We start from the raw sequence: 24,031 nt of genomic DNA on the forward strand, positions 1-24,031 counted from the left end.
TTTTTAAAGTCTTTTTCAAAACAACCTCAGTGTTGAATTCAGTTGTTATTTAGATTGAAAGTGATAAGTTCAGATGGGTCACCTTAACAAAAATAACAAGTTCTATTTAATTTTGCCACGATATCTTTCAAAGCAATAATTATATTCCATATTCTTGTTGTTGTAAAGGTCTTCGCAATACAGATGTTTTTAAAAACTAAAAAGTCATGTTTTCCCATTGCAAAGGCACTCATGAACTTATACATCTCTCACTTCGCCCTTTTTCTCCTTCCCTGGTTTTATAATTCCAACAGGTATCAGGTTATACAAACATCTGCAACAAGATATGGAGAGTTAAAATATCAGTCCAATAACCCTTGATAACTCGAGAAAAATCTCAGACCACATAACTGAAATCAGCTTGACACAAATAAATAAAACTTCGCTTCTGTAACCTATTTCTTCTCGGTGTTATTTCTTTTATATGACAAATCTTTTTTAAAGCAAGTCAGCATAGGCCTGTGTATACATTTATGATCGCAAAGGACAAGAAAACTGAAATAAAACATTTGCTCACCCACATCCCTGATCAAGCAAAGGATACATTGGTGTCTAAGTTTAAAAAAACAAAATCTAAAAAAGTCAGAGTCAGATTCTAGTAACCTTAAAGATTATACATCCTCTGTGTAGCTCCGTATTAGATGAAATCAACCAGTGTACTTCTGTTAACCATCCCCAGGTTTGAATTCCAGGAGCCTAGAGGCAGAACATTCTCCACAGAGGCACAGAAAATTCATTTCCCCTCTCAGCTCAATAAAAACCCAAGTAGACTAGTTTTTAGGACACCGTGCAAAACTAATCTGTTTACCATGTATTTGCCTGATGATGTGAGAGAATCAGCAAGTGAAAGACCACAAGTCTAGTTCCAGTTAATAAATACCAAAATGACGTACTATTATCACATCATGCTTCAAAGACCCAGTCATGAGTATATTTCAAAAATAAAATTATCACTATACAAATCAAGAATCCCCAAGTTAATACTAAAATCCAACACTCAATGGCCAGTTCCCCCTAACTCTCCGAGACAAAAAGTAAGCAGTGATACTATGCATGTTAAATTTCATATAAGCACTGTGGTTCTTTCTAACAGAATACTCATTTAAAATTCCTGTCACAGGAGTAGAACGCCAGCCAGGAATCAAACTGTGACCCCTGAGCCAAAGACAACTTACCACTCAGCTAGTAAGTGGGCAACTCAATATACAAACTTGAATTCCTACATTTTAATCCTTTGCAGAAATGTATGAGCAATATTAAAAGAACTGGATTCAGCTCATTAGAGGTTCACAAACCAAGCACAGAAAGCTTTGGAGGCCATCCAAAGTAAAGTCATGCCTAGGTGGTGATGGCCACTCAATAAAAACTCAATGTCATCATTATCTTCCAACTTTTTCCCTGAAGAACATTAGCAGCCATGACCACAACAATGCTTAGCCAATTACATCAGCACTAAGAGAAGATGGATAGGACTGGCAGCCAATCACTGTGCCAGGACCTTGTTTGTGGACCAAATTTATAATTATCCAAAATTCGCAAATGAAGCAACTCACCGAAAATTCCTCACCAACGGACACAGACTAAAGCTAACAAAATAAATGTGTTCTAATAACCTTTACCAAAACCCGCATTATTTTTTTTCCTTTCCAAAGCTATTAATTAGCCTACACCTAACTGATCACATGAACTTGGTACTATGCTGTGTGTCCCCTTTAAAATGTTACACACATTCAAAAATGCATTAGCAGTTTTTTTTAGCCTTTTAGGTTTCAAAACAAAAAACAATACTTCAAGGTCGTATTATAACTAAATGAAAAAGTAAAAAAGCAATAAAGATTATTTAGAACGTTTGATTATGATTAACTCAGTATGGAAGTTTGACAGCAAGGGCATTCAATTTCGTACCAGATACCTTATTTTTCTTTCATTATCAGAAAGATCTGTGCTTAATCAGAATTAGGCATTTTGGGGGGTTACCAGTAAAATACCTAATCTAAAATCTTAATTAAAAATTTGTTAAAATACTTGGTGGGTAACCTTTATCAATTTGTCCCTTCAAATAAATCCGAGAGTTACTGGATTTTGAAAGTATGTAAAATCCACCAGGATTAAATAAAACAAGAAAACTAAGGTTATTCTATGTAACTGTGTATGTCCTCTACTTTTAGCCTTACATATGTGGGAAGAAAATAATGAAAAAAATATTCCTAGGTAATCATTCTTCACACATCTCCATTTGTTAGATTCCCACTTTGGGATTGCAAAATAAACCAACATCTTAAACTTCGAAAAAGACTTTAACTCATTCAGAGAAAAAGGTAAAGGTTCATCCAGTAGCTTGCCATGAACAGCTCCTTTTGAAATGACTCTCAAATTTCCCTTCAGGAAAACATGGTGCAAAGGAAGGTGCAGGAACAGGGAGTGGCGGCATCTACTTCCCTCCACCCGTCCTGCTATTTCTCAACTACCCTTCTGTCTCTACTCTCTTCCTGTGGCCAGAGTATCATACAGAACTGTCAGCCCCCAAATGAAATCAGCTGTAGAGTAGAATCAGGACTTTATTCAGCTGGCTGCCTGGGCCTTCTTCCCCTCAACTAAGGGAAAATTAGCTTTAAAATCTAAAAATAAATAAAATAAAATAAAAGGAAGAGAGAAAGAGAGAGGGAAAAAAAAATCACAACTCTCATCCTACTTTTCAATCATTTACAAATTATCTCCCTCTCATAATTAGCAGCCTCAACTAAAGAATTTTACCCTAGGCAGCGAAGTATTACTGGAAGAAAGGAGTAATGTTGAATAAAATTACAATACAATTAAGTATGCAACTGACTGCTAAAATTCTGAGTGGCCAATCTTTAGTAAACAAGGGGTGAGAACTTCTGACAATAACGAAGGCCATTTAAAGAACCAACAGCTGGGATTCAAAGGCTGAGCGGCTTCTATCTTTCCTTACAACTGCCTTAGTAAAAATATCGCCAAAGGACAAACTAAGATAAAGAGGAAAGACCATTTTCAGTCTCTAAAAAGACAGGGCTCAAGTGCCATTTATCTGTGAACTTTTAGGACACAGCTATGGAGCATATAAAGTATGATATATCATTCTCCACATTCACTTTAGAGAGAACAAAAGTTCTATCCAATCTTTTTTCCACAGTGATTTTTGGTCAAACATCGGGAAGAATTTCCTGAGAGGAAGTACTGTGAAACTCTGGAACGGGTTGCTTGGCAACACTGTGGAATAACCTATCTGGGGGCAGGAAAACAACCAGGGTATCAGCCCGATGCACCACCAGGTTAAAGGCATGGTGTGGGAATTTATAAATCAGCCTTTCTGGTGCTCCTAGAAACTAAATACCCTACAACAAGTCTGAATCTCCTCATGGCAACATTACAAGGATATACTCTCCAGTATCCAAGAGACTGTACAGGCTTACTACTGCCAGAAGGTAGATGGTCATTTAAGGTAACTCCAACTACTTGATTCTAGAGAAAAAGGAGAAGAATATATTTTTTTAAAAGTAGAAAAACTCTTTTTTGTTTATGTAAAAACACAAAACCCATCAAACCTAAGAAAACTGATACACATCAAATTCTCTTATAAGAAATACGTCAAGACATAGTATGAGTGTGTTTCATGTTTGGTAATTGCAATCATTGTTGCTTTTGTTGTGGTCATCCATGTACAATGCTTGGTGTCAGTCTATTTATCTCTTGTAAAAATAAAATACAGTGTGTGTGTGTGAAAAAAAAAAAAAATGGAAAAATTTCAAGGGAACCCAAATTATGACAGCAGAATTTAAACCCATATTGGAGTTAATAAAGATTTTTTTAAAGTGTAAAAAAAAAAAACAAAAAAAAGAAATACGTCAAGAAATAAAAGCAAAATAACTTTTGGGGAGACTAAAAAAATTTTAAGCTGATGCCATCTTTATGAGAAAGACCTTTAAATGACTTAAAACTTCACCCTAAGAAGTTTATTCACAGCTCAAAATCTGACACTGTCTGACATCAGAAATATTAGAAAGCCAAGTTCACTTTGGGGCTTAGATCTATATAATTTGCTGCAAAATGATGACACAGTCAATCTTTCAAATATAGCAGCTGGTAACACAGGCTTTCTACCAAACAGGAATTCTGTCCACTTTGCTCTAAGAAGGTCACTTTTCTTTCTTTAAAAGGTGGGGGGGGGGGGGGGGGGGGGGGGAATTGTACCTGTGATTATTTCAAGAAACTATAAAAATTTTTTAAAGAGTAGAGAAAAATCAGTGAAATGCCCCCCAATACTCTCAAAACTAATCTTCGGTAGACAGTAAAAGACAAAGACAAAACTAGGACCAATTGTGCGGGGAAGTGGAGTAAAAACTAGCACAAACCTGCTGCTGTGGGTACTGCATTCCTCCCATGGCCCCTGGGGTCCGACCTTGAATGCCAATTGGATACCGCTGTGGGCCTGGGGGGCCGTAGGAACCTGCCGGGTAAGGGCTGCTCTGCTGTGGCTGAGAATGAGGGTTACTGCCCATCCCATACAGCTGAGGTCTCTTCATCACCATGGGATCCATTGGGCTGCCCTGTGAAGAAATACACGAAGAAGTAGGCTTATTAAGTCATTATTACAAAGGCAGAAAGTTTGCTATGCTAACACATACATTAAAAACGCAACTATCCTTTCTTTTGAAAATATTAAAAACGATGACCTGACAAATAAAACCCAGAAAAACATTAAGAAAAAAACCTAGGTGGATATAAGACATTTAATTTTTTTTACTTTTAGCAAGGCTTTAATAATTAAGAGGGATCTGGAGCAAACAATATAAGGAAAGATTTTGCGTCCATCTAAAATTCTACTACGCATCTAGGAAACGGGCATGAGAGTTAACCTCACCCAGCTCCTTTCAGCTTACTAGTAACAAAGGCAAAGCACAGCGAGTGGTTAGGAACCCTTTCTGACTTCAAAGTATTCTTAGAACAATTACTTTATTTTAGACCTGAGTCTGCAAGTCCTGATCAAACATTAATGCATCTCAGTGCTCATTAGAAAGTGAAAGGATAGATTTTAGATAACACAGAATGTCTAGGGTAAAAATTTTCAAAGATCACTAGTGCACATGAATAAGCACCCAGACTGAGTCACAAGGCACCTTCTCTATGCAAGTAAGCGTCTTACCAAACATAACCAGTTCAAAACTAGACTTTGAGTTTTATTTTTGGCTTGGTGAGTCAGCCCATGGGCCTCAGGGCCAAGGCCATTCAGGAGAGCCGAACTGGAGCCTCAGTCTGCGCTTTCATGCCCTGGGTGCTTCAAAGGAGCAAAGCGGTGGTGGCGGAAGTCCCTCACCGCGGTGCTACAAAGGCCTACAGATACCTCCTTCCTTCCTTCCAAAACCATATACTGATGCCTACTGTGTGCCAGACTCTATGTTCACACTGAGTACACGGGGACTCTCAGGAAGGCTTGAAGATGAGCAGGGTAAATGGAAGAAGCCACATTCAAGGTGGGGGGGGGGGGGGCCAGGGCACAGAGTACCACAGAGCAGAAGAAACAGCATAAAGCACAGGCTCAAGGGAGCTGAGCTGCCTGGCATGTGTGAGGAAACATACACAGTTTAGATCCAGACGAAGCAAAGCAGCAGCTGGAGCAGGCAGAAGCCAGTAGATGGGTGAGCCTTACATGCCATTTTAAAGGCTTCAGATTGTACCTTGGGGATAAACCACCGGGTGCTTTTAACAGACAGCTAGAGTCAGATCCGCCTTCCGGAAGGACCACTCTCTTGGCAGCTGCCTGGAGCCAGGGTGGGCTGCCACAGAGGCAGGTGAGCTGAGGTCCTGGGCTGGTAGCAGTGCCGGGCAAAAAGCAAGCCCAGATTCAAGTAAGAGAATGGAAACACAGCACGACTTGTGAGTGATGGAAGACAGGTGTCAAGGGTGGCTTAACAGATGATAAGACGCCAGGTGAGACAGCATGCAGCAGTAGAAGCAGATCAACCCTCCCCAGGGGGCAGGAGCCTTCACTATTCTGCATATTAAAATCGAGGTTCCTATAAGGAAATCCAGGTGAAAATACCCAGAAGGAAGAGCCACCGTGAGTTTCCAGCTTGGGGAGTAAGGTCTGACCTAGAATCATAAATAGGGAAGTCAGCATACAGAGAATATATGCTCCTGGAGGGCAGCGATTTCTGTTTTACTCACTCGCATTATATCTCCAGGACACAAGTCAAACAGTGCACCTGGCACACAGTAAATCCTCAATAAATACTGGATGAATTAATCAGTATGAAGCACATAAAACTCAAGGACTCTACCCAGGAAGAATATATGAAAAGAGAACAATGGGTAGAAGGAAGGCAGGAAAAGGAGGCCGCAACAAGGCCAAAAGAATGGTCAGAAAATGTAGTTAGAGGTTGTAGAGAGCATGGTGCTATGGAGGAGAAGGGAGCAGGTGTAGCAACATGCCAACTGCAGCCCAGGAGTCCAACAGGTGAGGGCTAAAGCTCTGGCTACGCCTCATGACTGGGAGGTGACTGCTGAGCTGGGCGAGGGCAGTCTTGTTGCAGAGGTGAGGGCAGCTCCTGGAAGACCAGGAGCTGAGCATGAATAGGAGGTGAGGGGGAGCCAGGAGTGTAGACCCCAAACCCAAGGTGGGAAAGCTACAAGAACCCCCAGTCCTCCCTCCTCCTACACATCCCCCAAGGCTGCCCGCAGTCTCTGCCCTCCCTCCTTCTTAGGGGTACCCTGGTGCTCATTTCAGTGACTTGAGTAATCCACTCATCACACATTTACTAAGCATCTACCGTGTGCACTATGCAGGGCACTGGAAGCAAACAGTGCACAAGTGTCGGCGGCTGTCCTGGAGAGGTGAACAGGCCGAACAAAGACGCCAGAGCAACCCAGCAGACATCCTGAAGGGACCGTGAGGAGAGAGCATGCCAGTGGGTGTGAGTTTTAACAAAGCCTACCTACAGAAATACCTGAGCTTAGTCCTGAGGGGTTCATAGGAATTTGCCAGGAACTGATCTCACCTGAATGAAGATATGTGTAGGCCAAACAGTTCTGCTCAAAATTCACAATTTCATGTAATTTTAACTGTGCTACTTTCACCAGTCAAGAAAAACGTTTACTTACTATGACAGAAATTGCTCAAACAATATACTGATGTTACACAAACTGTGTGCTGACTTCACAATTCAACATACAAACATACATGGTGACCTCACGTAATGAAACTAAAATTGAAAACTAAGAATTAAGTTTTCTCAGAATGATTTAAATTAGAATTTATGCCTAAGAAAAGCAAAATGTAATGATTTTCCACACTTTCTTTCAAAAGATAAAATAAAACTTTCTATGAAAGTGTGAAAATCAAGGCTGAGCTGGTGATGCTAGAATCCGCAGAGTGAATGAATGGCCCACAGAGAGTAAATCAGATTTCAGGCTAAATTTCCAATATGGGGCCCGAGGCAGCCCTATCTTCACATTCAATCTGAATTAGCCAGGGCATAGGAAAGGTCTGCTTACTTGACTTTAAATAGTGCACGACCCAAACTGGTTTAATTAAAGCAGAAATTTAAAATGGGAAAATGATTGGAATGTCTATATTTTAATGCTATAGGTAACAGTGCAGCAAATTCATCTTATCAGTGACTGAAACTGTTTTGTAATATCTTTCTCATCACTGCCATAAACTCTCACAGCCCTACTTAAAATTCAGTTAATTTGCACCCATGTCAAAATGTTAGCTTAACCCTGAGATTTCTGAAAATCGAAAGCATGAAATACAGATTATCTCTACCTCTCAAAATGCATCAAATGCCTTTCAGTGAGATTCAGATATGAAAACAAGATACTTACACAGTGCAAATTATTTAATTTTAACCTTCTCTACTTATGGCCTATTATTAAATATTCAACCACAATCCAAATTCATCCCACTGTGTACTATGGCTATTTTTAACACTAAATATGTACCACTGCAGGATCTCAACCCCTGCTTTTTACTACTCTCTCCTTAAAGAAAACAAAACCCAGATCAAATCTAAGACTTTTCCAAAAAACAATTCACTTCTCATAGTCACATCTAACCCAAAACAACTTTGTATTTTTATCATCTACCCTTCTATTGATTCTACAGTATCACCATTTTCAATTCTCACATATAATTTGTGTTATATCAGAGACAACCTCATTAAGAATTGTCCTCAAATATTTCTCTAAATATGTTATTCCAAGCACATTTTTCCTTTCTAGTTACCATTCCACAACTGCTGCAATTTGGACTTCAATTCCATAAAATAAGACAAGTGCTTTTAGAGTCACAATGGTGTCCAGCCCATTTTCAAAGAGGTCTTAACATAACTAGTCTATGTTTAGTTACTCAGCTTCTAATGAATTTTATTACTTGATAAGACTTTCTTGTAACTCTTCCTTATTCAAATAAGTTTTTAGATATGTAGTTATGTATGTATGAGTTATAACTCTCTCTCCCTCCCCCTCCCCCCTCTCTCTCTCTCACACACACACACACACACACACACACACACACACACACACACACACACTCTTTCCTGGATCTCCTTCTGGCAAGCTGCCACTGCTGCCTACATCCTCTAAAGTCTCAGAAGGTTTCCCATCCCTGGGACGACTAAATAAGAAGGAGTACGAAGTATATTTTTTAAATATATATTTGAATATAGATTCTAGACATATTAGGTAGCACAGTTAGGCTGTATTATAGGTTAAATAGGTTTTCAGAGGCTGGCCTGGAAATCCACCTACCCTTTAAAGATTATCCAAGTTAAAGAACAAGTCCCTATATATTTTTAGCATCCTTTAGATATACTTGATGCTTTTTATACTTAGATATTCCCTCATTATCACTCTTTCAGAGTATGCGTACACAAGTATTTATAATAAAGATATCTACGTAACTGTATTCACTCCTAAATATCAAGTTAAGGGGATATCTTATTAGTAGTTTCTTTGAATATAATATTTCACAATTTTTTCAGCCAAATTCCTTAAACCACAAATTGAAGAAAGGCATTGAAAAACCCACAGAAAGAAGAACTATCACATCTTCTTGATCTATAATCATATCTATGTATCTGGATTAAACAAGAGCTCAAGGAAAGAAAAACTCTCCCCCTTTTGAATCATTATTTGGGAAAATGTTCTGTCTTACCAGCAACTAAAGAAAACTTTTGAAGTAATACTCCATTACGTATGAAATGACAAAAATAATAAATGACAAAAATAATAAAACCCAATGTGAATAAATGAGTATTTGAACTAGTATGTATAAAGCAGTGGTAAACTCTTTCTGAAGGATAATATGACAAGAAGCTTTTTTTTTCTTTTAATTTTTATTTTATTTATTTATTTTTGGGCTCTGTTGGGTCTTCATTGCTGCACGTGGGCTTTCTCTAGTTGTGGCGAGCAGGGGCTACTCTTCGTTGCGGTGCGCAGGCTTCTCATTGCGGTGGTTTCTCTTGTTGCGGAGCACGGGCTCTAGGCACATGGGCTTCAGCAGTTGTGGCACGTGGGCTCAGTAGTTGTAGCACGTGGGCTCAGTAGTTGTGGCTCACAGGCTCTAGAGAACAGGCTCAGTAGTTGTGGCGCACGGGCTTAGCTGCTCCGCGGAATGTGGGATCTTCCCAGACTAGGGATTGAACCCATGCCCCCTGCATTGGCAGGCAGATTCTTAACCACTGAGCCGCCAGGGAAGCCCATTATGACAAGAAGCTTTAAACAAAAGCTTCAAAAATTATATCTTGTTCCAACTATAATACCCTCTTGAATGGGGCAGGGGTGCTATTTATCCAAATTTGTCTGCAGCTACATGATTTCTAATACTGAAGGGAGAAAGCATGGTCTGTCCTGTGGGGAAAGCATGGACTTTGGACTCAGAGAGGGTCCACACCCTTATCCCAACACTTACTACCACTGTGTGACTCTGAATATTGGTGCTTATTTCTTAGTTTTCTCACTCACTAAATGCGAGAAAGAATACCTGCCTCACAATTATAATGAAAACTGAATTAGTGAGAACTAAAAGGATCTCAGAGCGACTAGTTGTTCAAAGAAGAAAACTGAAACAACCCAACTATTCAAGGATTATAGAATATGAGAATGAGCCATAATATATCAGCATAGTGGAATGGACAGGGACATGGAAAAGTACGTATAAAACAATGTCAAATGTTTAAGAGTGATGTGCATGAATTACAGCTGTGTGAAAACTCAGCTGATAACGATCAGGGCCAGCCAGAGTGACCTGTAAGTAGTGGCTGTCATATCGCGAAGCAATCTATGTTGACTTTTCTGCGATGATGTCTAAATATAACTATGAAATGCCTGTTTTTTTCCCAGGCATCCTGCAAACACTACCATGGCTTGCTGGGGGACGGGGGTGGACGGGACACAGCTGTCCCACGTTTGGCCGCCTCCATCCCCGCACCGACACTCGCACTTCCAGCACACACAAGCAGGAGGACGCTCTTGCTCTTCTCTTTGCCTGTCTACACCCAAGCTCACTCAAGCCCCGGATCAAGGACCAGAGAGCTTTCCCCTTCACCACACCCCAGTAACACTATCTGTGGGGCCTGCCAGAATCTCTCCTATGCAGGCTGTAACCGACTTCTGGGTTGCCTTATATTGATATTTAACTCATGTACCGTTTTTTTCATTTTTATGTGTTACTTCTTAACTCCCAAGGAGACTAAAATGGCAACGTCCATGCTTTGTACTTTTTTATGTCTCACTCAGCATATAGCACAAATGACTCAGGATGATCATGGTGCCTCATAACTGCCTGGGGATGAGGACTGATCACATAAACTGTTCTCGAAAATAAAAAGTGAAACTCACTAACCAATATCTGTACACACATGCAGAAGACGCATGTAAAGTCAAAGATAATATATAATGCAACATTAGTAGTCAAGTTCTTCTCCTAATGGCATTAAAATCAGTTTAAGTCAAAAACAGGCGCGGGGCACTAAATAGTCTCCCCTCACTTCATTCATATTCCCTTCAAGCCAGAAAATACCAAGATTCTCAGTTACCACTGTCACTACTACCACAGAATCCAATTACCGAAGATGACGTAATGGAGGCTTGGAGCTGTGGGGACTGGCCCAGGGCTGCAGTACTAGTGCAGGTCTCCTTACTCAGGTCCACATTTCCTTCTGCTGTATCACGCCTCTGTGTACGATCGTGGGAATCAGGTAGAAAAAAAATGCAACCCAGCATCTAAAACCACTTTTTTATTTTTACTTCTATTAACGGCAAAATAGTGCCTGTTTATTAAGACTCGAACTAAAACACTGAAACTTCAACTTTGGTTATCAATACACTGTAGGTTCTCCTCTGGTCAGTCAGGAATATTTGCCACATTCTACAACGGTACAGGAAGGATCAAGAACTGGAATTCTAAGACATCAGACAAGGCAGGAAAGGCTGTTTTGTTCTTGGCTCTAAGAACTATCAAATTACGGATGCCCTCTAACCATGAATGGCATCAATTCACAACATGAGAGGAGGGGCAGGGAGGAACCGAAATACTCACATACTGACTTGGAAAGAGGACCATTGTCAATATTTCTGTTTTTCGTTTGGTTTCCTTAAGGCAAGTTACAGGGAACATACATATTTGTGGAGCCACAAAATGAGATCTGAAGGAAGGGGGCAAGGGGATGATAAAAATTTTTTTTTGTAAAGGTGGGATTATAGACAACTTTTATTTGAGCAGTTTTTATCTGAAATAAACATGTTCTGATTTACCGTTTTAAATAAAGAAGTTTGTTTTTCACATATACATCATTAAACAAAACAGGAGTAGAAGGCACAATATTTTTTCCTAACCACATTTAAAATTTTATCCCTAATCTAAAAATCTAAAATATCACTGGATTTTTACTTTTCAGAATTATTAAAATTAGAAATAAAATATTAATAGGTTGTTACCTATGTATATAAACTAACTTCCATAAACTACCCATAAAAAGTAGCAATCAGAAGCTGTGATTCTTGAACTCTTAAGGACACTCTTTTTTTTAAAAAAACACATCCCAGATGTATATACATCTCAAATTTAGCATATAGTGTCAGAGGTTCGTGTAATATCCTCTAGAAACCCATCCAAAGACCCTCCTGACCTGCATAATCATATAATGACCAACATCTACCATGATTTCCAAAGCACTTTAATACATTATCATTTGATCACACAATTCTTAAGGCACCCTGATAAAAGGATTTATCAATGAAACACAGAATCTGAGAACTGAAAAGAACCTCATAGGTCCATACATGATGTACGTATGAATCCCCTAAAAGTGTCTGCAACCATGAATGTTATGAATTTCTTCCTTCTATATAACAAAAATCTGTTACTTGTAATTTACACCCATTGGTTTTGTTACTTTGATCCTTTCGTAGAATATTTGAAGATAGCTATATCTATTTCCCTTTTCTGAGCTAAATATGCCAGTTTTTAGTCCTCTTTACACAAAACATATCATGCGGAGGACTTTGCTTCTTCTCCAGATCCTACATTAGTACAAATCTGGCCTCAGACCTGTATTATTTGACAGACCCATCACGCCCTTGATCCGCCCCATCAGCTGTGACGGAACCCTACCTCCCCCATCTCCTATTATACAGTTGGTGAGCTGACTCAAGTGGCAGAAATTTTTATCTCTGCTTATTTTCATTTTGCTTGTTTCTGGTCCTTATTCTGGCCTGACATCTAACATATTAACTGCATTTCCTATCTTGACGTCAACCACAATTAAATCAGCATGCCATTTCATTCATGCCTCCCTCCACGGCACTGATAAAAATACTGAAGAGGTCAAGGGAGAGGACAGAGCCTTGGCTAACTACTAGTGCCATTCATAAGGCCTGACATAAATCCAGGCATCAGAGTTCTTGGAAGAAGGTCTTCATTAGAAATCTTAGGAAAACCCTTTCCACTCCACTCATCCACAGCACCCTTCCAATTCACTCACTACGCTCATGATGCACGCCCAAGTCCGTATCTGCCTTTGGATGACAACCTCCTGCCCACTTCAAATTCCTCCATCTTTCCTAATATATAAAATATATAGTCCAAAGTTTAGAAAAAACACTTAGAATTTGAGACAAAAAGGTACAATGGAAAGGGAGGTGGCTTAGACTCAGACAAACCTGGGTGTGAATCCTGCCTATACTACTTATTAGCTACGTAAAATTAGGCTCACATTTAATACAGCACGGTTGTGTTCACCTCTGGTGTTGCTGGGGGACTGATTAAATGAGGTACCACAGGATTTATCACACAGTGGGAGGTTCCTAAACCTTTTTTCTTTTCCTCTCAACAAATTAGCAAATTGAAGTCAGAGCAAACAATCACTCAGTAATTTAATCCATTTATTTTCTTGTCTCCCCAGCATACTGTTAATTAAAGGTGGAAATTTTGCCGTATTCATCTTTGCATACCTAGCACTCAGTAGAATGCCTGGCATGATTAACATTTGCTGAACAGAAAGAGCAATGACTTCCTCAACACTGCATCGCTGGTTAAACAGCAGGGCTCTATCAGACTGTAGGCCTCTGATGGCCAATAGGTACAAGAGGCAAAGAATCATGCATCACTGCAGACAAAGCTTCACTTTTCCCAAGTTCACATAAGCCACAGCTTCCATTACCTCCTCATGTCTGTGCCCCCCAAAGGTGTCACCCTTGGCTGGTTTCTCTCGGCTTCAGAATTCTATTTCCAACTGCCACCCAACATTCCTGCCTGGATACCTAGGATCCTCCCCTTCTGTTTGTGATCTCAGTGAAAGACACCCCCATCGAGATGCACAAAACAGGGTCCAGGGATGTTCCTGACTCCCCTCTCTCCTCTCCACCACAGCCGACCGCTCACCAGGTCTGGTCAGCTGGACACATCACCGAGGCCAACAGGAAATCTCCCCCTCCAACCATACTGGTGGCCTCTGTGGGCCTTTAGAAAATCCACATACTTTCCCACCACTGGGCCTTCAACTATGCTGTTCCCTCCACGAAGAAGGAGCTCTGCTCTCCTGCAGAACTCAGCGCTACAGCCCTGTCCTCAGAGAAACCCTCCCTGAGCTCCAGACTGAGGCAGGATCCTCTCCAAAACCACTGTGCTTTTCCTTCATAGCACTCATCGAAGTCTGTAAGAATATCTGTGACTACCTGATAAATATCCCCAACTAGACTGTCCCACAGAAAAAGGAACAGGAAGTGAAGAAGACAAATATTAAACCCATTTGTAGCTATCGTCTAGGTACAAAAGAATATAAGGCTGTTTTGGTTTCCTGGTTTTTACCTGATTTTTATAAACTGGCAAAACCTATTATTTGCCTAATCCCCCAAGCTCAGCAACTTGTAAGTCAATTCAATGAGTAAATTACTGTCTGACTAAACTACACTTTTTTTTTTTTTTGGCTTGTTGGGTCTTCGTTGCTACGCACAGGCTTTCCCTAGTTGCAGCGAGAGGGGGCTACTCTTCATTGAGGCGCGCGGGCTTCTCATTGCGGTGGCTTCTCTTGTTGCGGAGCATGGGCTCTAGGCACATGGGCTTCAGTAGTTGTGGCACACGGGCTCAGTAGTTGTGGCTCGCAGGCTCAGTAGTTGTGGCTTGCGGGCTCTAGAGTGCAGGCTCTAGAGTGCAGGCTCAGTAGTTGTGGCGCACAGGCTTAGTTGCTCCACGGCATGCGGAATCTTCCCGGACCAGGGCTCGAACCTGTATCCCCTGCATTGGCAGGCAACTCCCAACCTCTGCCACCAGGGAAGCCCTAAACTATACTTTTAAATGTAATTTAGCAAACATAGTAATTTTATGAACAAATCAAAGCGTATACGTATTTTTTTGTTTCAAGAGTAAATTAGATTTAAAAGGAATATCAAAATAGTAATTGAATATATTTCTGTTTTCCTCAGATTTGTTATTCTCACCATCCAAAACAACTGTAAAACTATTATCATGGTGTTGACAATTTCTAAAATTTACATCTCTAAGTACGCAATACTGTTCATATCCATGTATCACTACTGACAACCTAGTAGCAGGCTCTTATTTAAGAAATGGAAATAATATGGTATATTTCCCATGTAAATACAGATTTAAATCAACAAAGGAAGCTTTTGTGAGAATAAGTCAAATTTCAACCCCACCACTTTTAAAGCTGTGTGATGCTAAAACAATTCACCTCTTAACTTCTCTGCATCTCAGTTAACTCAGCTACATACCAAGAATACTACCACTATCACTATAGAGTTGTTAGAGAATTAGAGATAATACAGTCAAGTTTCGACACGACATCCTTTTAACAGGGATAGATTTTATCATCATCATTATTATATGGAGGTATAACTCCAGAATAATCACTATGAGGCATGGATACCCTCTACTCCTCCCCTAATGTGCATAAGACAGGCACTGCTTATCAATCCTAGCATTCATTTTCCCAAAGTCCAGTAAGCCTCAGAATCTTTCACCCTGTGGAGTGGCATGCAGCCACTACGAATTATCAGATTTTGCAAACAGAATCCAATTTGCTCTCTGTAGTACAATGGAAATACATAAAGTTTGACATTGGGTAGACCTGAGTTCATATCCCTCTCCTGCTTCTGACTGGCCATGAAATATGCTGGGTGAATTAGCCAGTGCCCCAAGCCTTCGTTTTCCCATCTTTCAAGTGAAGATAATACTGCCCTCAAAAAGACAATCATTCTAAAGATATCTGATGTGTGGTTTGCATGGATAAACAATGCCACAGACATGTCAGAGCCGAACCTAAAGACAGACAGACAAGGTACTGATTTCTCCAGCAGTCTCCATGGTTGCCATCGTGCCTCTTTCAAAGTATTTTATTAATTTTTGTAAAGTAACAACTTTAAACTGGCATTAAAGAAAATGCATTAAAATATGATGAATGTTAGCAATTGACTTACCTACCGCTGGACAAAGAATGCCTGCTGTGCAGATACACAGGCTACAGCCCCCTGGTGTAAATGTGCTTTTCAGAGATGTGGCCCTATTTAAGATCTACTTTATCAGAGCCATGAATGAAGTGAAAGCATATACTGACTCTTACTGTAATGCGATTATTCAAAGAAAAAAGTTAACATGACTCATATATAGTCAAATCTTATATACTGAAAAAGACAAGGCAGCTAAACACAACATATAAGGCCTAGACAGGGTACTCTAACAAAGGAAAGAAGATTACTATACAGACGCTATCAGGAGAGTAGACAAAATTAAAACATGGACTGTAGGTTAAAGCACTGCTTCCAAGTTAAGCATCGGGACAGTGATGATTGCACTGGGGTATATAAAAGAAAAACCTTGTTCCCAGGAAATACACAGGGCTCAGAGACACTAAGGAGTAAAGGGGCACTATGAATGCAACCTACTCTCAAATGATTCTGGGAAAATACACTGCAGACAGATAGGGAGGCGGGTAGATTAACAGATAAAATAAACAGCAAAATGTTGAAATTTGATGTATAAGAGTAAAAGGTATATGGGATTTCTCTGTACTATTCTTGTAACTTTCCTATAAATATGAAATTGCTTCAAAATAAAAGCTAAAACAGGAGAGGGGGCAAAAAGGAAAGACAAGGATAACTGAAAACCAAACAAAATAATCATTACCCCTCACAAGGGGTCTGCAAGGAGGTCTGCAGCTGCTCAGAACCAAGAGACACCAATGGCTGTGCAATGTCAGGGGTCTCTGGCAGGCTCAGGGGCGGGCGGTGTGGGGAGGACCACAGGGCAAAGGAAATGTCAAAAAACTAGGAGAGAGAGCACGACGGATGGAAGAAAGAAGAGGGCGTGATAAGGCGGAGCTGGGAAGGGGTAGAGGTTGCTGCACTATTCCTAAAAGTACTCAAGTTGGCAAAACACATAATGAATGCAAACTTTTAAATACTTTTTTCTAAAAATTCTTAGGAAGCTTCCATTCCGCAAAAAAACTTAATCTAAAGAAATAAAAAAGGATCCCCCAGGTTAAAACCCTGCTCTGGTAGAGACCCTTTCTCACAAATTGCCTCTGCAGGTTATCAGCCTCAATCCTCAAGATGTAATGAGGCTTCTGCCCCCTCAGGTTCCTTACAAGGCTTTTTAAAAGATCTCAACCCAACCCTGAAAGATGCGAGCCGTGCCATCTTTCAACCCAGAACCCTTCCTTGTTTGTTTTTATAAGTTTCAGAAAGTGCTTTTATAACCACCACTTTTCACATGTCACCCTGCTCCTGCCTCTTCTCTACAAAGGGTATAAGCAGACCAGCTCCCCTAGCAGTGCCTCCATCAAGTTCTCAGGTTTAAAATAAGGAAAGCAACTACCCAAATGAAAACATATCTGGGATTTTTAAACCTTAGTATAAATAAAAAAGAGAAATATCCCAAAACTGTGGTTGACAAAGGCTTCAGTTGCAGGAAACAGGGTTGAGAGACTGCCAACTAATTAACAGTTTAAGTGCTCGCTCTGCAGAGGGAGCCTAACTCTGCAACTATCCAGCCTTAGGACCTTAAGAAGCTCGGTACAGTGGAGCGAGGTCAAGTACACAGACTCTGGAGTTAAGGCTGCCTGGCCTACAGCCTGGCTCACCACTTACTGTGTGATCTTAGGCAGATCTCATAAATTCTCTTAACTTCAGCTTCCTCCTCTGAAAAGTTAGGATAATAACAGTACCCACCTCAGAGCATGGTTGTAAGTCTTAAATAACATGGTAGATACGAAACACACAGAACAGTGGCTGGCACATAGTAAGTGCTCAATTATAATGTCAGAGATGATTACTACTGGATAATTTCACTCCTCTGAGCCTCATGACTCCTCACATGTAAAGTGAGGGATTGAGAAATGAACTCCTACAGTAAGTCTCTTCCCGTACTAGCATTCTATAGTTCTAGAATCATCCACCAGAACTTCCAATATCATGGTAAAATGTCAAAAGGAATGTGAACCGTTAGGGATATTTCTCCTTTCTGTCTCATTCTTTGACCAGAAATCTTATCAATAAACTGCCCTGAAGGTCAAAGGGTAGAGAGAGGGCTATAAAGGGGTCTAAAGAATTCAAACCCGAGAAGTTCAACATCCAAACAATCAACAGTCGCCTTACGGTGACACACCTGCCACCTGTCAAGTCTTCACCCACACTAAACCTGGACAGCCCTCTTACACACCTCCAGGCCCATGCACTAAGGAACATCCCCGTCTAGAAAGCCCTTCACCCCACATACCTTGGCCACCTGTAAGCTGGAGAAACTCTTCCTACTCCACAAAGTACCACCAGATAAAGTATTCTGCCTTCTCAGGGCTCCCACCATCTATTGAGACTCTCTTATTTAATAGATGTTCAACATTTATTACAACCAACTGCAACTCCTTGCTTATGTCAGTCTCCCTCCTCAACAAGCTCCTTAAGGGCAGAAATGGTGTCTTCCTCATCCCAATTCTCCTCAGAGACCCAACTTATACACGGTGAACAATTACTGTTGCTGTTATTTCATTAATAAAAAACCAAAATAAAAGAATTCAAGTGCACCTTAACCCTTACCTCTCCGAGCTATCCTCTCCTAAATAATATTGTACTGCCTTCCTAGATGTGTCAATGACAAGTAATAAAAACTATGAAACCCGATCCCGAGTCTGGCTTGCAACGGGCACTTAATAAATGTTTGATATATGAATGTGAGAAAGACATCCAACTGTATCTCCTATTCCAAGTGTGACTTCTCCTGGATTCAGATTATAATGCTCCAAACAGGCATTTTTATTTCCAGGCTACACTGTCACCATTCTTAACATCCTTAGAACATCATTTCCCAAACTATGTTTATAGCTGTTACTGTAATTAAGAGTGAAAGATGTCTATAAAGTACATACCACTCTTTAAGATACATAATATATGTCAGCATAAGAGAAGTCTAAAACATCCTACACAGAAAAAAAAAAAAAACCTATTTAACTTGGTCATACCCAAAGCTGTCTGGGCAAGTTTTCTGTTTTGTTTTGTTTCGTTTTGTTAAGTAGAACAGGAAAACATAAACTAGCATGATATAAAAAATGTAATAATGCATTCCATTTTCGTTGTTAGCTGGGTCTATGTAGGTAGACAACCAAAGAGCGTGCGTGAGTGTGTGTGTGCATGCAAGCTTTCCATCGTAGGAAGTGTGAGAGGACAACACAGTGCTTAGCTTACCTGTAGATATTTATATACAGTCGGGTAGTCAGAGCAATGACAAGGTATTTTTATATATAGCTGGATAGTAAGAGTAACAACAAGGTATGCTGGTCATATATCCTTAGCATTTATGGCAAATTATTAATCAAGCCCCACCTGAAACAATTTGTTAAATTGATTTTAATCACTGGGCCTCTCATGTGAAGCTTTGTATAATCAGCATTTCATTTACAAAATTAATTGCCTGATTGATTCTCAGGAGGCAGTTGCTGTCATTACCCTGCTGTCATAACTTCTGAGTAGGGTGTCACAACATTAAATTCTGACAGTATGAAAAGCACTGCTATTTAAAAATGGGTGAGGGGAGAAAGGGATAAAAGAGGAAAACCAAAGAAGTTACATTACCCTCTTCAGCCTGAAAGAAAGTTGGAAGTGTTTCATGCTAATTACACTATATCAATACCCTTCTGCTAAATTAATTAACATACAAATCTAGGGTTCAGGGCATGAAGGATTTTTACTATCTTAAAATAATAACTAGAATGTAAAAGCACAGGTTCACCACTAGAGTTAAATTTTAACCTATGTTATAAAATATGTATCTTGATATAGACAGACAGATAAAGAACAGCACTAAATTGGTCTGGCAGACTACTTGTCTACTGCTAACCATTGCAATTTCCCATACTCTGCCTTTCTCACACTTTCTAATAAAAAAGGCATGACCAGAAATTTTAGGAGTTTATGACTAATACCAAAATATATTTTAAGCATATGCAAAACACACAAAAGCCTGCATTCATTCGGTCTTTCAAAAACAGTATCTAGTATTGTTACACACTTTTTATATTTAAGTTATTGCTCACTATTTAATATTTAATAGTCTATTGGTAATTGATGGGTCTTCACCTAAAAACCTGTCATCACAATTAATTAATAAAAATTAGGCTAAAAAATACTTTCCCTGTAAAAGAAAAGGAAAAGACAAGTACAGAACAAGGGAGGAAAGAGGGAATTTCTAAGTTATTGAGTGTCATTAAAAGTGAGACCACATTACCTTTGTCATATTTTCAAACGGACCCATGTGAGCATGAAACCTGCCAAAGATTCTATTTTTCTTTACCATTAACTTTCCTTTTTAGAAAGAATGCCCAATTCTGCAAAAGCACCCTAAATCGTGCACCCTCCAAGCTCACAGGTACATCTCCCACATCCTCAACATTCCATAAAAGCAAGGTGGACCACGTGGCACCAAGCTGTTTTCAAAGGCATAAAATAATGTCCATAGTATAGATGGGGACTCATTTAAAACAATCCCCATTCAATGCAATCCAATTCCAAATAAGGCCTCTTTAAAAGGGTCACTTTGAATTTAAAAGAGGCCTCCTCAGGAGACCAGAGGTAATTTACGTTCCTTTCAGTACAGTGACTTTTGATTCCTATGTACAGCCACAGATTTCCTTTCAAAAGGAAGATCACCTCATAAATATGCTCTATTATCTTGTGACCGACGTGTGTTTTATTTGCTGGCTTGGTAAAGAGAGCTAATTGGCACACTGTACCCACTCCCCCATTGCCGGCTGAAAGAACAAATTCATGGTTGGAGAACGTAAAGGCAAAGTCTTTCCAGCACACACACCAGGGGAGGGGCAGGGGGCCTTAGAAGGGCAGGCCCCTCCTTGACCTCTCGGCCACATTTTACTCCCCAGCAGAATAAGAGCAACGGTCTCTAATTTTTACTTAGCTCTTAGGAATGCCCTAAGTGTTGCCAAGGTCATGTCTACAATGTGCTTTAATTCTGGAAAGAAAGGCATTATGAAAGCATAATGGATGCCTAGGATCACTCCTTAAGCTGCACACAATGTAACTGTTTTGGAAAATACGATTCACAAATTCAAATACGTATCAGTTTAAAACCCTTCATTACAAAAGAACTGAAATGGGGTGGGAGGTGGGGGACGACACAGAGAATCTCTTAAGCCTGTGCAAAGAGGGTGGAGACTTCACCTAAACATTTAATGCTAGCATCACTACTACCTATGACAGGATTCTACAGTATGTCAGGAATGGTTTAGAGCAGTAACTCACAGAAGTGAAAATGGACGAATGCTATATAAACAAGAATGAAGCTGACGGGAAGGTGCAGTTGAAAATGTACATTCGGGATTATAATGTTCCATTTGGAAAGGGAGGGAAGTATTGTCTATATAACATACTATGTAAAAGTAAAGTTTGATAAAAATAATATTAATCATTGGGGCCTCCCTGGTGGCGCAGTGGTTGAGAATCTGCCTGCCAATGCAGGGGACAAGGGTTCGAGCCCTGGTCTGGGAAGATCCCACATGCCGTGGAGCAACTGGGCCCGTGAGCCACAACTACTGAGCCTGCGCGTCTGGAGCCTGTGCTCCGCAACAAGAGAGGCCGCGACAGTGAAAGGCCCGCGCACCGCGATGAAGAGTGGCCCCCGCTCGCCGCAACTAGAGAAAGCCCTCGCACAGACATGAAGACCCAACACAGCCAAAAATAAATAAACTAATTAATTAATTAATTTTAAAAAAATATATATATTAATCGTTGAAGATTTGCAGTAAAAATCTAGCCGTCTTTCCAAGGGAGGTAGGGAGTAAGGACTTGGTCTTTTGAGAGGATATATCTGAATGCTGGAAGAGGTGTCAGGAAATTTATGCTTATCAAAAGGAGGCATGAGTTAGAAACGGTTACGAAACAGAGTTAGATAAAAGAGGCAAGAAATTAGTCAGAGACCATATCCACTCATTCATTTAACATTATTTAAACTGAAAAAACATTAATGTGTAAGGCACCATGAAAGATAAGTAGATGTGTAAGATAGTCCTTGACTTTAAGAAACATACATCATAACAGAGGAGATAAAAGATGTATATAAATAATACAAGGTATAAATACACTTGTAAATGCCACAGGACAGAGGAAAAGAAAGTCCTATGAGAGTTCAGCTGAGGGTAGTAACTTCCAGTTGCAAGAAATGGAAGGATTCATGGGAAATTTATCATTTAAGGTAGATAATAAAAGATGAAGAAAATATACAGAAATATCAAGGCACAAATATGATAATAACAGCCACCATTTAATGAGTGCCTACTACGAGCTGAGCACTGTGCTAGGTGCTTCACAAACAACATGACCAATCCTAACGAAAATCCCGCAAAGTAGTTAATACTACAAACCAATTTTAGTTGAAGGAAACCAACTCCTAGATTAGGTAACTTGCCCAAGATCACCCTACAATATGATGGAGTCAGGACTTCCCCAGGTCTGACTGGTGCTCTTTGGGGAAGAAGACTAGAACAGCCATTAGATTCCCCTCCAAGCTACTCCGATTAATATTCCTTGATATGAAAGAACTGTGAATAGAAAATTCTTTTAACCTGAATTGTGTCCCCCCAAATTACGCTGAAGCTCTAACCCCCTAGTGTAACTATCTGGACATGGGGCCTATAAGCAGGTAACAAAGGTTAAATGAGGTCATAAGGGTAGGTCCCAATCTCACAGAATTGGTGTCCTCGTAACAAGATGAAAGCCCAGGGCATTCTGTCTCTGTCCCCAGGCACACACAAAGAGGTCATGAGAGCACACAGCAAGGTGTACAGGCAAAGAGAAGACACCTCAGAATGGAACCTATCTTGCTGGCACCTTGATCTTAGACATCAGAACTCCAGAACCGTGAGAAATAAATTTCTGTTGTTTAAGCCACTCACTCTACAGTCGTTTAGTACCACAGACTAAGACACACCACTGCTACTTTTATTGATTTTTAGCATACAACCTGAATTCTGAGAGGGCTCCCTGGGATTCCTGCCCCCCCACCCCGGCCCAGTATCCATACTCCTGTGCAATCCCCTCCTCTGGAGTATGGGCAAGACCTGTGACCTGCATCTAACCCAGAGATTATAGCAAAGGTGAAGGGATTTTGCAGAGGTAATTAAAATCCCTAATCAGTTGACTTTGAGTTAATCAAAATTGAGAATAATCCCATGGGCCTGACATGATGATCATGTGGGCCCTTTAAAAGAAGGTCCAGGCCTCCCCAGAAGTAAGAGACTCCCAGGAGCAGAGACTCTCTCTGTGGTGGCACTGGGAAGCAAGCTGCTCTGAATTCCACAGCCACGAGGAAATGAATTCTGCCAACAGTCTGAAGGAGCCTTCCCCAGCCAAGCCTCCAGATGAGAATGCAGCCCAGCTGACTACCTGAGACCCTGAATAGAGGACACAGCTAAGTCATGCCTGGACTCCCTACCCACAGAAACTCTGAGATAATAAATGTGTTGTTTTAAGCCATTCAATTTGTTATGCAGCAAAAGAATACTAATCCACAGCTTAGTGAGAAGAATGTTTTCCACATAGCTCCTCCTCACTTCCACGTTCCAGCAGACTGCTGCTCCTAACCTACTCCCAGGCAGGACCTGCTACTGCTCAAAATATTTGTGTTGGTGCTGTATGATTTCACTGACAGGAAGCCCTAAAACATACAGTCCCAGAAGTTATTGGGGGCTCTTTACTTCCCTGATTTCTGGGCAAACTCCTACTCATCCTTCAAACCTGGATTCAAGGATCAACTTCCCCATCAAGTTTGTTTTGAAATCATCAGAAAGAATAAAAACAGTCTCTTCCATAGTCTAAGAGAACTTTGAGTTTACAAAGATAAAAGAAAACACCCCTCACATTGTAATCTAGACAGAACTGGAACAGGAATCCAATTCTCGTTCACCAGCTAGAGGACCTGAAATGAGGCAAGTCACTCAATTTCTCTAGGCCT

General features: G+C 40.3%; 1 protein-coding gene across 8 annotated transcripts in view; it reads right to left on the reverse strand.

The window, feature by feature from the left end:
- ARID1B (AT-rich interaction domain 1B) overlaps positions 1 to 24,031 on the reverse strand; it is a 405,685-nt gene that overhangs the window by 351,868 nt on the left and 29,786 nt on the right. For all 8 annotated transcript variants that reach the window (XM_082475518.1, XM_082475513.1, XM_082475516.1 and 5 more), the window contains exon 2: positions 4,413 to 4,607. In XM_082475518.1, coding sequence (XP_082331644.1) covers positions 4,413 to 4,607 — 195 coding nt within the window. The remainder of the gene's footprint in view (positions 1 to 4,412; positions 4,608 to 24,031) is intronic.

This window comes from Balaenoptera physalus (assembly GCF_965194825.1).
Source record: "Balaenoptera physalus genome assembly, chromosome: 9".
Taxonomy (NCBI): Eukaryota; Metazoa; Chordata; class Mammalia; order Artiodactyla; family Balaenopteridae; genus Balaenoptera; species Balaenoptera physalus.